A 12095-nucleotide genomic window follows, 5' to 3' on the forward strand; every position below is an offset into this window, starting at 1 on the left:
TGGTGACTTCCATTCATTTTGTGTGCATGAATAAGATCGAAAACTTGATTTCTTAATGCATGGGGAATACAAAGTCTATCCCGATTACCAGTTTTGATTTTATTAGTCCTGTATAAGACTCCATTTTTGAGTACATAAGAATACGAAAGCTTTTCTAGTTTAGGATTACTAGGTTTGTCTATGTTTTCTAATAAGTCAATAATGTCTCTGAAATAGGGGTCTTTACGTTGTTCTGAACTAATATCAAAATCTGCTGCTTGTGCATGAAATACTTGATGAAAGAATAGATCATCATCATCATCATCATTTTTCTTGTGTGGATTAGTCTTTTCTATAGGGTTGTCTTTGGGAATGACAGGTGACTGAGTGTTTACTGTATCATTGGGAAGGACTACTGGATGCTGGGTCATAAGGGAAGCAGATGGTGTAAAAAGTACAGGCTTATGTGGATTAGGTGTCGTAGTGGTGATGTTCAAATTGATATAAGTTTCTGTTCGTGGACTTAACTGAACTGTGTTTGAAAGGGTAGCTTTTCCCTCATACTCATTTGCATTTTCAATTTGGGTAAATATGTCATGGGACAGCTGGTGAGTCTTGTACTTTGATCTTAAAATACTATAATTAGGAGTACGTCCTAAATGATAAAGAGTTATTGTGTTGTCTTTTAACGACATTTCGCACCTCTGCGTTCGTAAAAAGTCATTCCTAAAAGGGGAGGGACGTTAGTTGAATCTACTATTCTAAATGGGTGCGAATATTTACGCTTTCCAATTATGATAGGAAGAACTACAATTTCAGACACACTCAGTTTCGATCCGGACACACCTTGGATTGTGGATTGTACCTTGTATGTTTTTCTTTCAGTAGGGAGAAGGTGGGAAGGATAAATTGAGATTTGGGAACCCACGTCAATAAGTAAATCTACCTGTTTTCCTTGTATGCTACTATTAATAAAGTATAGGCCATTTCTCTCAATTATAGGAACTTTATCTAATCTGGTATTATCTTCGATTTCGTTCCTGCAAGTTGAAGACGATTTTAGTTTAAACCACTGTCTCGTTGTGGCTTGTAAAAGCAATTGTCGCTCTCGTGATTATAACGACCGCAAAACCTGCAGGCTGAGGTATTTGCATCGTCGCGATTAGCCTGATCTCGACGTTGAAACCTCTTGTTACTATTACCTCTGAACTGGCCCCGAGAGTTCGATCGAAAGTTACCTCTGTGATTAGTTCTAGAATTACCTCTGTAGGAAGAGTTAGTATTCCCCTTGTTGAAACCTCTGTTATGTGCGTTTTGATTAGCCGTTTTCGCAAATTCCAGCACATTTGAGCAAAGATTAAAAAGAGAACTTGCGTTCATCTGTTCGTTCGAAAAGAGGGACATGCTCGACATTTGTGACGAGAGTTTGTTTATTTCATCACCAGAGGCGGCATTTGGAGCGTGTTCTACTCTGGCTACGGCTGGTGGCGCCGCGCAGCGGACACTATCAGAACTCGGTATAGCAAACATTCCTTGATACACTGTGTGGGAATTATTTACGGGAGCCGGATTGGATTGTAGACTTTGGACTTGATGAGCCGATGGTGGGATGAAAGGAGATGGACACTGGTTGTATGGTACAAAGTGCTGACTCGGGTTGAGTGGATTACTGGGGAGGGGGGAATAGACCTGTGCATGCGAACAGCTGTGAAGTGGTGACGGGGTGAATGTCTGGGGTAAGCTTGCCTGTGCAATTGCCTGATCTATTTCCAATTTCTCTTCCAACATACGTGAATTAATTAATGACTGCTGGCGTTCGAAATTCTGTAGGTGGGCAATTAATTCTTCTGTTCTAGCAAAATGCTTGTTGGTTAAACAGCCAATGTATTTGGCTCGCAGTCCCGTGATGATGTAAGAGAGAGTTTGTTCTTCAGTGGCGTTCGGGAAGTATTGCTGGACTAATGCCTTTTTAGCAATAACGTAGGTGTGAATGGGTTCGGTTATTATTTGTTTTCTTTGGAGTATTATCTGTACGGGATCTGCTGACAGGTATAATCCCTTGAATAGCGTACTTAGCTCGTCTTTGATATGGGTGTATGTCAAGTGTACAAAATTGGGACGTTTCTGTATGTCATGAAAATAAGTTAAAGTGGTGTCCGTCAAAAATAAAGGCAACATCTCTTTACGCTTAGCTTCCGACCATCCTGCGGCGTGTGCTACATTTTGAAACTTGAGGAAAAATGAGTCAATGTCCTTAGGGTCATTTCCGCTAAATGGTGCCGGGTATAATGCAGTGGGGATTGGGGTGGCCATGTTAGTGGTGGAAATTTCTACAGCTACGTTACCAGAATTATTAACAGTGTTAGAGGAAGTTGAAACGGAAGCCGGGGTACTCGCCAAGGGTTGGGGTCGGTTTCTGTCGGGTGTTGCTAGTCCAAGGACAAATTGAGGGTAATTTCTATTAGCAGACCTTAACCGTGTTAGTGGAGGGGAGGGAATTGGGGATAAAGGTCGTGAATTTATTGGATTTGCCGTGATTGCAGTTGCTAACTCTATGATTTGGTCGAGGGAGGAATCTAGGTGTTCGTGCAATGCTATCTGTGACGTATTCATAAACGAAGGTTCGTCGTGCTGACCAAAGAACAAATGAAAGTATGGGTATACAGTTATTTATGTCATTAATATATCGCTGGTCAAATAAGTATAAGCAAGTGTTCCCATTCCTGTGTGAATGATGCTTGAATACATGTTATGCAGAAGAACTAGATTTTGTTGAAAAAGGGGGGGGCTCGGCATAAAAAGAGAAAAGAGGGGTGGTATTCCATAGGGTAATACACAAAATTGTCACTGGGTCTGACGCATCTTAAGCGTACTGTGGGAGTATGAGTTGGAATTACTAAAAATTTACTTTAAAAATGCTCCCAAAGTGGGAGGGAGGGGGGGAGGGAGACTAGTTTAATGTAAAGCAATTCGTACAGGAGGGTACTTAATTGCAAAAAGGGCCTGAAGCACCTCCACCATGTTGTAAGCCCGTTTTACCTGGGCTCTGAGGTCACAGGGAAGTTTCATTTAAACATTTAGGTAGAGCTTAATAATATCTGTTGGCTGAACCTGCTCCGTTAGGAGGGTAGAGATATGGAAAGTTGGTGTAAAAGGTTATTCACGCTTGTTCATACCTGGTAGATGTGTGTGATGTCTTGTCCTAATGCTTCTCGCAGACCGAATCGTGACAGTTGCCAAGGTTCTATCCAGCGACCCTCAGCTCACCAAACCGGGCGATCCCTTGCGCCTTGTAGCATGCTAGGCAGCGGTAACTCCGTGTTCCATCGTCGTAGTTAGCAGTGTAACGTGTTGTAATGTAATCGGACTAGTTATCCATGTAGCGTCGATGAGTGTCAGAATCAAAAGAGAGCGAGCTCCGGGTAGGAGCTTGCTTTTATCATTCTAGGCGTCGAAAGGTTGTTAAACCTTTCGAACGCGGTAGATCCTGTTTAGATCCACGCGTTTGCCTTTCCAGTTCCTTGTTTTACGGAAGTTACAAGTTAGCGCATTCTTGGGATCACTCGCTGGTCGGACAAGTTCAGGAAATAAACAAGTGTGAATATTAACATGACGAGGTTTTCTCGGTTTAATGGTCATGGAGACCACAATATATGTGTGAACTTTATCATCACATATTTCTATTTGACATGTCCTATACTACAGATGTACCTACTTGTACAAAATTGTAGTCCTTGGATGCAAATAAATCATATCATATCATATTATATCATTTAACTTCATTAATATGAAGACAGATTTCTGTTCATGTTTTATTACTTCAAAAGATTTATTAATGTCCAATTCAAATGTTATTCTTCCTGATTCATTATGCAGTCAGCAAAAAGACACTGTATTATGAATAATGTTCAGGATGAAAATATGATTTCAAAGGAATGCATAGAACGTTTATAAAATTGAAAGATTAACATTCCTTTTAGGAAATTAAATAGACTTTATTTATTATAATTAAAATTTAAGGCTAAGTTTAATATAGTAAATAGAACTATGGTGAAGTATCATATTTATTCCTTACAGTTGGGTACTCATGGCTACACTGTGTCCGATGACTGGTCCTGGCTTCGCTGGCACCAAACAGCTGACAAAGGTCATGCACCCAATGAGCTGCAGCCTCAGTCCTTCATGGCAACTGCTTACGACCTCACAGATGACGACTCACCTTTAGGATCGTAAGTTCTTAACCTTACCTCTGATTTTAGTGGACTCTCGTTGTAATTTAGGTGCATATTTAGTCATGTTCTTCTTTGTATGTTTCAGCATCCATCCACGAGATAAACAAACAGTGGCAGAGAGATTATCAATGGCAGGACTTACATTTGTTTATGGAAAGAATTATCCTCTTCAAGGACCGCAGGTAATCTAATTTCAACATATTTCGCCTAATTTATTTAATTGAAATGTCTTCTTTTATTTTAATATTTATAGCCTCTTCGATGGTGCCTTGTAATTTTATAACGTGCATTAAACTCCTAAAAAGTAGAGAATTGCAAATAATTAAAAATGAACTGTAGGAAGTTCCTATCTTCCTACATGGAGGAATCGCCCCTGTCTTCTATGACTTTAAGAGAATGCTACAAATTATCAAAATCAGCACAATTTTTTTTATGGTCTCCCTTATTTTTTTCAAGATATGCGATAAAGTCTGCATGTCTTTAAATTTTAAAACATTTAACTGTTTATACTACAGAAATTCTTGATCGTACCAATCTTTTATGTGCAATAAGTGAATACAATATATGCCATGTCCAAAAGATGCAAGACCTTACTTCAAGTGAACGTCCTCCAAGAATGGTCGTGGACTGGAAGCGAGCATTTTAAAATGTTCTTATACATACATTTCCACACATCAGAATAACTTCAACCAACAACTTGCTGGCTTTCTACCTCTGTGATTTCAAACAAATGAAGAATGAGTCCACGAGTAAAGTATTCAAACCTGCAACAATGCGTGCTCCACGCTGTGCTCTTGATTGCTCCTTTAATTGGCACTTTTGAACTGCACTAGGTGACGTCACTTCCAACAACACCGTACTTTAAGTCTGCTCTTTGTACTTTCGGACACAGCCATAGTATCCAAAGTGTAACATCATCTGCTAAAGATATACTTGCACACGATACCTTATACCATTGCTCATGAAAGTTTGAGTAATCATTGATTCATAATGAATGGAGCTAAGTAGGTGTGTGTCTTTTAAACATACAGAGGAAACTGCTGACATATAACATACTCAGGCAAAATAATAATATACCCTGTTCTTGGTTTTGGAACTTCTTTGGTGATGTCAAACTAACGCCACCATCTTGAATGTAATTAGCTTTTCCATATTTATTGAGGAAGGTAATTTCTGAAATCTGTGTTAATCAACTTCACTGTGCATTTATATGAAATATCTTTGATAAAATAATAGGTAGAATATGGAGTATAAAATAACACATTAGTGATCCACATAAAATGGCATATCAAAATTAAAAGTTAAAATTATTTAGCTAGATGGAGATGATCTGTACTACCCATGATTAAAGTATATTAGCAGTAAAATATTCACTACATTGTAATTACTACAGTACATACATTGTAATTTTTGTCTCATATACTGATAACTATACCATGGATTCTGTCAACATAAATGTTTTCTATTATAGACTTGGATCTTATATAAAATCTATAATATTATTTTTACAGGTTACAAATATTTCACAAAACACCAATGAAGTTACATTGACCTATGACACTCAAATTAAAATACTGAACATGGACGGATTTTCGGTAAGTTCCCATACTCTGAATTTTGAATCTTTAACCATGTCTCTATGTAAAATAGCATATACACTAGAAATTATTATTTCGTTATTTAAAAAATCAGATATTTTTTTGCCATCATGAATTGCTGACATAGAATAATTGTTTTCTGATATGAGAATTTCACATAAAAATATTTCAGTTGATTTCTTTCTCTTCATATATTTGCTTTAAAAGTTGAAGGGGAATGGTGTCAATATGAATGTTTTAAAAAATGAAATTATAAGTTTACATGAAAATTCATCATGTTTAAATCAGTCTCCTCAAAAATGCATGACATAAATACTCAGTAGTAAAAGGAATCTAATGTAATTTAGTTTAATATATCAATTATAGGGTTGTCCTTGAGAAATACAATAACAACTGGGAAACCTAGAGTTGTGAACGTATACTGGTGCCACATCCTCACTCAACCATGACAGGCCAATTAGTTTGGCATGAGTCATTGGCTGCTGTACTTGTATATTCAGGCTGTGGAGGGCTAGGTGGGTGGGAAAAGTATTATAGCTGTGCAGTGTGAGCTATACCGTGGAAATGATTGCCATTTCCTTATTCCAGACTAAAGAATGATATCTTGGTAGGTGAAACAGTGGCGACAAAGAAGGTCAGTCACTAATCAGAAACATGGGTGACCCAAACAGACAGTGTGTACCATTGACAATGTTCAACAAATCTGTATGGCTCTGCAGAAAAGTCCAGAGCAATTAGGATCATACTATGCAAGGATACTGAATATGTGTTACAGAGCCGGGGTGGTGGGGTCAGTATGGTGTATGACTTCCACGTGGAAGACCAGGGTTCGATTGGATCTAAGGTTGGATTTTTCCAGCCTTTTCCTCCCCACATAAAGCAGCTATATGGGTCACCTAGCCTCAAATCAATGAGTACCTGCGGGGTGAAGGTGGCCAGAGCATGGCGTTCATCACATCACCTCCAAAATGGCTGAGATCGAGAATGTGTGGGGCCCTACCCCAACATCCACTAAATGTGCCTGCATGGCATGGTGCTATATGCACGGGGAACTTTGCATTTACCTTTAGTACTCAAATTATGATTCTCAACTTGGATTTAAAGTTCCGTCTGTAGAAACTGCAAGCTGTTAAAGAGGTATGGCTAGCAGACTACTGCACAAATGTTCTTTAGATTCTGGAGAAGGGTGATTTATTTCTTAATGCCCGGGTGATGTATTATAAAGCAAATTTTTATTCCATCACTGGGCACATACAAACCAACTGATGTCAGAGTTTCGACTGTCATTTTCGGGATGGGCCATCTTAATTTTTAAGATGATATTCAACACATTGTGGCAAAGCCAAACAATAATGGGACATGGTTTACAAATATCTTGTGCCAGACCTGCAAGAATAAAGTATTCTCCACACAACATGGTTCCAGCAAGATGGAGTCATAGCAGTGGTGAAGTGTGGTCTAAAGAAGAAGGCAAGCAATACTTTAATACAATACATGCAGCACATTAGCATTTATGAAAGGCTGGGGAGTTTTCCCAAGATAAAAAGATCATCGGGTTCATCAGAAGATGATAAGACATAATAATAATAATAATAACCAACAACAATATGGTTTATTCTCCACTTCCTCCACGTGACTCTCCAATGGCGTAGTGATAACAATCACCACGTAATCAAGTGTTCCAGATTCGATCCCCACTGGAGGCATATAGCGATTTGGATCCCACTTTAAACCATAGATCCGCTCCTGATTATGCTATATATCCATACAGTGGACTTAACCCTACATTTTTTGTAATATGAGTGGGCACGTGGGGACTTTGTTACCCCAGCCATTTTTTGTTTAAAAATTTGCTTGTTTTACATTTATAAGTCAATACTTTCATTTAGACATGTTCTTACATTCTTTATTTGTGTCTTTCAATATACAAATCTTTATTTTTTATTTATTTTTGCTTGTGAAATAATAATATTCTTTTATACTCTGTTTGTGTCTTTGAGTTTTCAAATGTTGACAAATGTTTATTTTTTATTTCTTTGCACTCATACAATAGTAAGTTGTTGTTCTTACGTAATACATTTGTATCTTTTAGTTTAAATTTTTTATTATTAATGTGTCTGACTGACAAATTTACAATTCATGATGGGTTAAAACAAGGAGATGCATTATCTCCATTGCTTTTTAATTTTGCCTTAGAATATGCTGTTAGGAAGGTAAAAGAAACTAACGAAGGACAAAAATTAAACGGTGTGACTAAGTTGCTAGCATATGCAGATGATGTAGACTTATTACGGGATGATATAAATACAATTAAGAATAATGCTAAAATATTTTTCAAAGCAGCTAAAGAGATGGGTTTGGAAGTTAGCAAAGAGAAAACTAAATATGTGCTTACGGGCCAAAACCAAGTGTTAGGTAATAATCAAAATCTAATTATTGATAACAACTCGTTCGAACCAGTTTCCAAATTCAAGTACTGTACTTAGGAGTAATACTAACAAATGAAAATTATATTAAAGAGGAAATAAAAAGTAGGCTTAATTCAGGAAGTCCATGTTATTTTTCTCTTCATAAACTTTTGTCTTCTTGTTTAATATCTAAGAATCTAAAAGTTAAAATATACAAAACAGTAATTTTGCCTGTATTATTATATGGATGTAAAACTTGGTCCCTTACATTGAAAGAGGAACACAAATTGAGAGTATTTGAAAATAAGATCCTTAGGAAAATATTTGGACCTAAAACGGATGAGGAGACAGGTGAGTGGAGAAGGTTACACAGGCCCGTAGCCAGGAGGGGCTGAGCTGCCACCCCCCCCCCCATCCCCGGCAGGTCTGCCAGCCACCCCTGGCACTGACACCAGCCCCTTTGACATTAGGTAAAACTATTGTGTTTTCTAATTTCTTTGAGGTGAAGAGTGAATATAGACAGCATATATTATTTTGTTCAGAAGTTCACCAGGATAAATTCACAGAACATGAACAGCACCTATTACATTTGTTCATCTTGTTTGTGAGCAGAAGTCAAAGGTGCGGCAAGTGTTAGAAGATTCTCTAGACTTTAGAAAGTTCTTTCAAAGGGGAGATTCTTTATCTGTAACTTCCCTGCCCCTGTTGCAGCCTCTCGTTTGACAAATATCTGTGACTTTTAACGTCATCATCCACATTTCTTCCACAGCTGCATCAAATGACAACAGAATTTTGGGAATGAAGGGGAGTTTTATTGCTTCGGCCTGGGTAGGGTAGGCACTATGATTGAAGTGAATATTGTACATTTCTACTTGTATGATATAAATACCTGTATCATCGAAAATAGTATGGAGTGTGTATTAAGGGATGATGTCAGTAGCAGTCAATTAACACTTCAATAGATATTTTAGACATGCATGACATTTCTAAATTTTATGTTTTATAATAATATAATGCAGTGGCGGCCCACGGCTACTATGATGGGTAGTGCCAACGTGATCAAAAAATCGAAGAAAAAACCCTCTGCAATGCCCCCCCTCCTCCTTGTGGTTGCGCCACTGGTCAAGATGTTTAGCTTTTAATTTATCCTCCTTTGGTAACGTGGAAAACAGTGTGCGGATAACGCACTAATCCGATTCGTTTTCACTCACTAACCTATCTTTTATACACTACAGGACACTTCCCTAAAGACACAACAATTACAAGAGAAAGGGAAAAATAAATCCTCTCACCTTCTCCTCCCCCATGCACATGTATTCCAACTGGACGTCGAAAATATCCTAGACATATTTTAAAATAAATTGTCGAAATGTCAAAGGAAACTCGCATCACCATAGGATTTTTTGCTATCTAAAAAATATAAATGTCTGGATGGCCTTTTAGATGCATCTATCTTATATCTAATTGTTCATTTAACTTTGGCTAAATACTACGTTTGTTTTTCCAAAAGTATGCAGAAAAGTAGATAGTACCTATCTGACGAATTGCTTCCCAATGGGTCTTACAAATCAGTCACATTTAGCGACTTATCTCCAAAGGTGACAACTATGTCATTCGTCGCGCCAACCGAACACAGGCTCGGCTGGTGTCTCATGACCAGCATGGCTATCCCCCTCTCCTCCCTTGTTTCCAACTGAGACTTCTTCCACCCTCTGCTCATGTGTCAACTTGTCAGGCCAGCTCTAGGAGGGCTCGGGCCTCGAGAGAGTACGAAACAGCTGGCGATGCAGCGTGTAGGTTGGGACGGTCGTCTGCTTGACCCAAGTCTATCCAGCCAAGAGCTTGACCGATTGCGAGATTCAAAAACTCCTTGTCTGTAAATTGTAAATGTATTAATTTAACAATACTTTGGCGAGGTATGCGTTTCTTCTGAGGGTAGTGCCACGACACGGTGGCTCTGCCCTTTGAGCCGCCGCTGATATAATGACCCCCTCCCTCCACACAGTTTACCTTCATTTAATACTGTTAAAACTTTTGAAAAATGGACTTGGTTTACAAAGCCCCCCCTGATAACCCATGAGCCCCCCCCCCCTGGAGATCAATTCTAGCTACGGGCCTGAGGTTACATAATGTAGAACTACATAATTTGTATTCATGTCCAGATATTATTAGAATGGTTAATCAAGAAGACTTAGGTGGGCAGGCCATGTGGCACGAATGGGAGAGGAAAGAAGAGATTACAGGATTCTTGTTGGGAAACCTGATAGTAAGAGACCTGTAGAAAGGCCAAGACGAAGATGGAGGGATAACGTTGAGATGGACCTAAGGGAAATTGGTAGGGATGGAAAAGAGTATTTAGATCTTGCTCAGGATAGGGACAGATGGAAGACTTGTGTTGCTGCAGCCATTAACCTTCGGGTTTAAGAAGACTAGAGAGTTAGTTAGTTAGTTTAAACATTTTTATTCTATTTATTTATTTTATCTTGTACAATAGTAAGGTTCTTACATACTATGTTTGTGTCTTTGTTTACAAATGTTTATAAATGTGTATTTTTCATTTATTTTCACGCATACAATAAGATGTTGTTGTTTATCCATGGCACCATGAATAGATAGAAATATTAAATAAAAATCAAACTTCATTGCTATGAAAGTGGTCGATGATAAAACTAATAATAGATATAAAAGCAACCAAAAAAAGATAATAATAAAAATTAAAATTTTAGTTACACGCGAAGGCACATGGGGAAACTGTGGTACATAGTGGTTCAGATCACACTTTAAACTGTAGGTCCAGTCCCGATTAGCCTTACTGTGTATAAAGTGGACTTAAATCACCAAATCAATCTATCAATCAACCTCTGAATTTATTGTAAGGCAAGGATTATATTGTGATCATCACATGGCTGTGAAGGACAGTAACAAAGATTTATGCTTGCACGCTACTATTTATGATAATGTGCATAAAATATTAATCAGGAACTGTACATTTTATCAACTGGATCTAACATCCTCTTTCATTATTCAATAAATATTCAATTCTTCATCTCTTTGACCTTATGTTCTTTGCACCTATTGGTGTAATAATACATTCATTAATTTTATGTATTTAAATTAGTATTTATTTAAATTAACATAATTATTTTAATTCATATGTTATTATTATTATTATTATTATTATTATTATTCCTGAGATACTTGGTTTGAACCACTCCTTCAAATATATTTCTAGGTACGTGCCTGCTTCCAATGCTACTGTCACAAATACACCATCCAATAATGATTTAAAATTTAGAATGTTTATGCGAATGAATTTAAATAATTCTTTTATGTAATACATAATGCTTTCTTTTTTGGCTCATAAAATGTCACATTTCAGGGAACACCTACCATTATTATCCTGCTTTATCTACTTCCCAGGTGTATTGCGGAGATTCTCATATTGACGTGCCCATTAGCAGCTATTCTTCCAACTCAGTAACTGTCGATTTAACTTCCTGCCCTGATGCAGCACGACTAGCTTATGTATGGAAAGAAACACCCTGTGCATACAAGCAGTGTGCCATCTACTCTGATGACCAATACAACCTGCCAGCAGCTACATGGATATGGGATCTGTAGTTTTGGAACACAGAATGAATAATCACACCGTCAACTATTCAAATTGTCTAACACGATATGATAAAAAAAAAGCATTTTATCTCTCTGAATCCTTCATTAGCTGAATAATCCATTAGTTATTTTGGGTTTTCTAATATTTTATTGTAGGATATATGTAGACAAGACATGTGTGCACACAAATTGTATTTTTCTTTCAAGTAGAGCAAAATGACATATTAATTTAATTTAAAATATATCAGTAACATAATAAAGGGAAT

General features: G+C 37.5%; 1 protein-coding gene across 1 annotated transcript in view; it reads left to right on the forward strand.

Moving 5' to 3' along the window:
* Positions 1 to 11884, forward strand: part of LOC146005345 (sialate O-acetylesterase-like) — a 102639-nt gene extending 90755 nt beyond the window's left edge. The window contains exons 10-13 of the mRNA XM_083144532.1: positions 4057 to 4208; positions 4297 to 4393; positions 5723 to 5806; positions 11638 to 11884. Of these exons, the coding sequence (XP_083000658.1) occupies positions 4057 to 4208; positions 4297 to 4393; positions 5723 to 5806; positions 11638 to 11838 (534 nt within the window). The 3' untranslated portion in view covers positions 11839 to 11884. The remainder of the gene's footprint in view (positions 1 to 4056; positions 4209 to 4296; positions 4394 to 5722; positions 5807 to 11637) is intronic.
* The last annotated feature ends 211 nt before the right edge of the window (positions 11885 to 12095 follow it).

Source organism: Lepisma saccharinum, chromosome 23 (genome assembly GCF_977018435.1).
Source record: "Lepisma saccharinum chromosome 23, izLepSacc3.1, whole genome shotgun sequence".
Taxonomy (NCBI): domain Eukaryota; kingdom Metazoa; phylum Arthropoda; class Insecta; order Zygentoma; family Lepismatidae; genus Lepisma; species Lepisma saccharinum.